Source organism: Plectrocnemia conspersa, unplaced genomic scaffold (assembly GCF_051122295.1).
Source record: "Plectrocnemia conspersa isolate PC_06_02 unplaced genomic scaffold, ASM5112229v1 ptg000006l, whole genome shotgun sequence".
NCBI lineage: Eukaryota > Metazoa > Arthropoda > Insecta > Trichoptera > Polycentropodidae > Plectrocnemia > Plectrocnemia conspersa.
The window spans coordinates 6,782,501-6,788,753 of record NW_028277170.1 but is presented as its reverse complement, the minus strand read 5'-3'; the positions used below and the strand labels follow the sequence as shown (position 1 = coordinate 6,788,753).

Below are 6,253 nucleotides of genomic sequence, written 5' to 3'. Positions count from 1 at the left end.
CCTTGTTCAGTTTTTTTTATTTTGCACGTATTATATTATCATTATATTTAAATTTATTATTTTATTACTTATATATTAATTTTTAAATATTATTAGTCGCTGATAAATATTTTTTATTTTGGTAATTAAATTCACAATAAATGATATAATAATAAAAAAAATACAATGCGAAAAAATATAGGTTAGCTTATTTGCTGTATAATTTAAATATTATTCATTTCCCTTTTCAGCTTTAGCACAATGTTCACATCCTAAATATTTCGAATGGCAACACCCAAGCTGTCAAATGACGTGATGCATCGGGGGAGTGTCAACAATTTGGACCGTCTATTTTAGGTTGCGTATATACGATTAAAATATTGAAATTACTGTTTTACATGTTTATAACCATCTAAAAATAAAATCTATACACAAAATTCATAGATTATACTTTACACAATAATATATATAACTTATAGGTTACATCAGTAAAATAGTTGTATGACTATTGTCATACGACTGTTTCATTAATGTTGGTGTTTTATTAAACACGAACATTAATATTAAAACATTCACTGAACTCAATTGTTAACTTAACATTAAAATATATTCTTTTATCTATTTTTCTTTGCTATTACTCTTAAAATTTTAAAATTTAACAGTTCACTTAGAATAATATTATGTAAATTGAATGCTGGTATATAATGACGAAGTTAATTTATAGCAATGTTTTTATAGTCAATATCAAAGCTCAACTTTTTAACTGTACGATTTTAATTTTTGATTGCAGAATGTCTGGACATCGAAAGTCTTTTTTGAGGGGGATGCTATGTGCATCACTGACTTGGGGAATGTCGATCTATTTGTATTGGCTCTTGACCTCTTCCAATGAAGACTGTAAGTATTTATTTTGTTAACAGCGTCCGAATATCCTAAGCAGAGCCTTTCACTTGAATCGATCAAAACAAAATCATATCATTTTATCTGAAATATGTAAAAATCTTAAGATCAGGGAATAAAAATATTGATTATGAAACAGATAGTAGTGACTATATACTTTTATAATGAAAATGTCTTTGCTGGGCAATGTAAGTGAACACAATGTTTATTCGAAAATTGTGTGCTTAGTGACAGTGATATGAATGACCTACTATTTGCTAGTTATTGACAGATCACTCTGCTACGCTACGCTCTCGCTCTATCACACGCACTCATCAGCACAGTATTTTTACTATAATGTTTTACCGGCTATCAGTAATCCATACATTCAATGATTCCAAGGCGGCTTACGACAGCATATAAATACTGAAATTTTACAATGCAAAAGAAGAGATTAAAATTCCATTCTTGTTAAATTAACTATAAATTAAATTAAAATACAGAAATAAGTGGAAGATTTTAATACTTTCAATGTGCTGAGTCACATTACTGCTCTATAAGATCATTCGAGAACCATTTACACAAAGCTGGTGCAGATAGGCCATTACAAATTGTCAGTTGTGAACGTAATCGTGAAACTAAAATGCAAAGCAGAATTAATTGGACTGCATGTGAATTCAGTAAAACTAAAGTAAATGTCGATAACAAAAACTAGTCTTAATCTAGAGGATGTCGGCATTGACGAGTTTGTGTATTTGGAATCATTAATTTATGCTAAAATGATAACACCAAATTTAACAGCCAATGGGCGTTTCTAAGGTTTGCAAAGACACTTCGAAAACACGCGTATATCAAGAAGAACTAAAATACGCCTATACAAAACTAGTAAGCAATCCTGATATATCGGTGTGAAATGTGGACACAACACCAGCGGCTGCAAACTTTTGAGCAAAGGATCCTAAAGAAGATTTTCAGACCTATGTGAGATGTTATGATGCGATTAACACTATAAACCTGAGGGTTAAAAGAATGCAAATAGAAGGCACCAGGAACTGGCACTGCATAGCTCAGGATAGAGTGAAGTGGAGAACAGTCTTAGATGAGGCCAAGACCTATTGCTAGCTGTAGCGCTATGATGATGATGAAGACTACTAGACGTCTTAAGAAAATAACTATTCTCTACAGATTAAAATATATAGTTCTTGATAAAAGAAAGCCAATCAAGAAATAAAATCCTATTAACAAAAATGTTTTAATTCAACTTATGTAAATAAAGATCAGAAATAGGAATTTCCCTGCAGATAAAACTACAAAATACTCGGTAAAATACTTCTAGTGGCTTTACTTTGAAAAGAAGATGGTACTTGATCAATAAGAAAAGGGACAACTTTATGCAATCCGACTTTATACCAGCCATTATCGCTTCTATTGATTATCTCCAATCTATTTTTGAAACTGATCTTTAGAGCCTCAAACCACGCTAGTGATGAATTAACTGAAGTCAATAAATAAATGCTCTCTGATCTTGATGTTACGAGAAACAATAATTTTTCACCAGCAATTACCAACTGATTCATTGACAGAAATTGCTGTAAATGAATCACTAATTAATTAAGTAATTAGAAAGATGTGAGGATCTCGATGCCAGGATATTTAAGACGCAATTTAGTCTTTTTTTGATATCGTGCACAGAATTGTATTAAAATTTTAATTTACATTGTAGTACACTTATCCCTTGATTTACACGGTTAAGAAAAAACATTTTTTTTAAATACTCTAAATCAAACATATTTGGTTCCAAACGTGTAGCGCGGCGGCCTACAAACGCATGGGTAAGTGGCTTACTCCCTCTTGCACTTGACCTACACTTGGTACCTCTCCTACTACCCATGCAGTCCTGAGTTGCTTTTTGAAGTGCACGCATATCACTAACAATATTGCTTGCTTACTTTATAAGCAAAGGTAACATTAAAAAGTATATGTAAATACTATTCGATTGTTTTATTATATGCTTCAATTTACACGATATTTCCTGGAACGTATCTACCACATAAATCGATGGATGAATGTAAATATGTATATATTAAAAACACATAAAATCACTATCGCACAAAACACCTGGAACACATTTTGTATGCACTTTGCACACAAAAAAATTCTGCACTACACCAAAAAAGTTATCACTTATTATTGGCATGTTCGAAGAATCTCTCGTACAAAAATATATTAGTGCTTATTTATTTTCAGATTCGACTAATGAAATGATACCGAACGAAGGACCATCGCAAAAAACTCACCATTATCTAAGCAAAGAAAAAAAAGAGTTTCTTTTACAGAAAATGAATTTTAAAAATCACATCTTCATGAAATCGCATAGAGAATCTGGTATGTAGTCTTGCTTTATTTTTGTGATAAAAAAAAACAATAAAACTTATGTTTATAACATTACAGGCAATTCTATAATGTCAGATAACCTTTACGATCACAAAGGCCCCATAAAAAGCGATTATGCATACAATAATACAAAAATATGGCAAAATAATAAAAAAAGTTCAGATAATTCCATCAATATATCAAATGATCATGCCAAAAATTTGGGAAAGAGCAATATAATCGGTAAGAATAGGTTTTGGCAATCAGCGAAGGTTGTATTATTATTTTTTGCATATAGCGATTTGTGAAAGTCTTTTCGTTTTACACAACGAATCTTAGACAGAGCTTTTAAGTCTTAAATCTAATCATAATATATTTCGTTATGTGAACTATTGCAAATGCATTTCTGTGTGAAATATAAAATAATTTTATCTTGGATTTTTTTAATTGTCGCAGATGAGGATGGATACGGTTTCATTAAAACTCCAGAAGAAAGAAGGATACGAGACGAAGGATATAAAATTTACGCGTTCAACGTACTGGCATCCCAACGCATCGGAGACACTCGGGTTATACCAGACACAAGACACGCATTGTTAGTATCATACTTATGTTGATTTTATCGTTTGTATATTAATTTATAAATCTTTCTCATATTTTTTTTTATCAATTTAAGGTGCAAATCGAGAAAATTTCCATCTAACCTACCTGACGTGTCAGTCGTGATTTGTTTCTACAACGAACACTTTCAAACGTTGACACGCTCGATTAAATCGATACTTGATCGAACACCGCACAAACTGTTAAAAGAAATCATACTTGTCGATGACTATAGTGATGTTGAATCATTGCATGTGGATGTTAAAAATTATGTGTATGAATTGTCACATTTGTTGGCGAAGACAGCTTCTTTAAAACGAAATAAAGTGTTATACGAAGAAGACACTCAAACGACTGGTATTCAGGTCAGATTGCTGAAAACGGAAAAAAGAGAGGGATTGATCAGAGCCAGGTTATTTGGCGCTGAAAACGCTACTGGAAAGGTGATTAATTCCTATTTTAAAATATCTTATTAGATTTACCATTTAAAAATAAGCATTTAATGGAAAATTGTAAGGATTGTCATACAAAGAAAACTAATTAAAAGCAGCTACAGGTAGGGCTTTCAATACCGAAGCTTAATTTTAATTGGTATTTTTTAAATATAATCAGTGGCGTAGCTATGGGGGGGCGGAGGGGGCGGGCCGCCCCGGGCGGCACTTGCTTGGGGGCGGGATATTCGCGATGAAATCGTCTAGTGTGGTTCTTAACCCTGAATAAACTAAAATTTATGTAAATCTACGAATACCAAGAGCTTAACAAAGATCAATTTATTATTTTAAGAAATGCTGATTTTATGACCCTGCAAAAAAATGTATGGGGGGGCGGCAATTTTAAGGATTGCCCCGGGCGGCACATACCCTAGCTACGCCACTGAATATAATACATTAACAGTATTATTTTTATCAGAAAAGATATTCATATTTATTTTTGTAACAATATTTAACATTATTTATATTATACATACATATATAGGTTTGACTATTTTTGATTACAGGTACTAGTATTTCTAGATTCGCATATTGAAGTGAATGTTGAATGGTTGGAACCATTGTTAGTCCATCTGGCGGAAAATCTCACAAATAATAGTCTTTGGTCCAGTAGGGTTGCAATACCGATAATAGACGTTATAAATGCCGACACTTTCCAGTACAAGTCGAGTCCGCTGGTCAGGGGTGGTTTTAATTGGGGTCTACACTTTAAATGGGACAACCTACCAAAAGGAACGCTCGAAAGTAAGTTAAACGTTTTTCAAACACTTCAATTTATGCAGAAATAATTTATGTAAAATTACACACTCAATTCAAGTGTATTCTAGTAAGGTTTAATTTTTCAGATAGTGTACATTAAAAATTACTTTTAATTGCGTTTTATAATAGACTCTTGATGTGCAGTACGTTTCGAAATCATTTAAAATTTAATTTTGGGTTTTGCATTTTAATTATGAATTGTTTTGAACATTTTAATTATGAACTGAACTCAGTCCTAAGCTCTTATCTTCCACTCTCTCAGTTCCAGTTGTGTAGCATCGGTAGTAATCTTGTCCCCTAAGCTAGACTGTCATTCAACATCTAATTTTTCATATTGTATTTTATATCATTCCTCACTCATTCATGCTACAGAAAACTGATATAATAGTATCGCCTTACATGGCGATGACTTGTCCTTTAAGCTTTGATGTACATTCTTCAATTTTAAGATCTAGAAATCCTTCTCAATATTTTTCTTTCGACCCTGTTGAAACACTGCATATCTATTCCGATACAGTGATAAATGTTTTGAATCATACTTTTCAAATCTTCGTTAATATGTTTCATATGAGCAACTCAAGTCGTCTAAATTTATTGCTACAGGCGGCATATTTATTATTCGATAACACTATTGCCAGCCAAAGAAATTGAATCTGACCGCGTGTCAACATAAGTCTTATCATTTAATATAATTCAGACCAATCCAATTTAAATTCTTATCAATTAATATTTATTCTAACCTGGCCTGATTCTAAATGAGAACACTGTGTCAAAAATCTTTGTTCTTTTCCGGGGCGCTAAATATCCTCGGACTGGCCCTTTATGAATTGCTACATTGTGTAGTGTAATTAAAATTGTTGCGCCGTGTAATCAACTGTTTTACTGTGAACAATTTTTAATAGTAAATATCTATTATGTTACAGCAAAAGAAGATTTTATTAAACCACTTAAATCACCAACTATGGCAGGCGGTCTCTTCGCTATTTATCGCAAATATTTTAATCTAATGGGTAAATACGACTCTGGGATGGATACGTGGGGCGGAGAAAACTTGGAGATGTCCTTTAGGGTAAGTTTAGTGTATGTTACTACTCGTAACACTTTATAATATTGATTCGTTGGTTAGATTTGGATGTGCGGCGGTTCGTTACATATAATACCGTGCAGTCGGG

At 32.4% G+C, this 6,253-nt stretch overlaps 1 protein-coding gene across 3 annotated transcripts in view; it reads left to right on the top strand.

Moving 5' to 3' along the window:
- Positions 1-281: 281 nt before the first annotated feature.
- Positions 282-6,253, top strand: part of Pgant35A (polypeptide N-acetylgalactosaminyltransferase 35A) — an 11,045-nt gene continuing 5,073 nt past the window's right edge. The window contains exons 1-9 of one of the 3 annotated variants that reach the window (XM_088187925.1): positions 282-336; positions 770-876; positions 3,106-3,243; positions 3,310-3,474; positions 3,688-3,826; positions 3,908-4,274; positions 4,829-5,066; positions 6,005-6,150; positions 6,208-6,253. The exon at positions 6,208-6,253 is cut by the window's right edge and continues 110 nt beyond it. In XM_088187925.1, coding sequence (XP_088044051.1) covers positions 771-876; positions 3,106-3,243; positions 3,310-3,474; positions 3,688-3,826; positions 3,908-4,274; positions 4,829-5,066; positions 6,005-6,150; positions 6,208-6,253 — 1,345 coding nt within the window. In that variant the 5' untranslated portion in view covers positions 282-336; position 770. Of the gene's footprint in view, positions 337-769; positions 877-2,581; positions 2,691-3,105; positions 3,244-3,309; positions 3,475-3,687; positions 3,827-3,907; positions 4,275-4,828; positions 5,067-6,004; positions 6,151-6,207 lie in introns of those variants that run through there. The other 2 variants (XM_088187927.1, XM_088187928.1) reach the window with 2 other exon arrangements.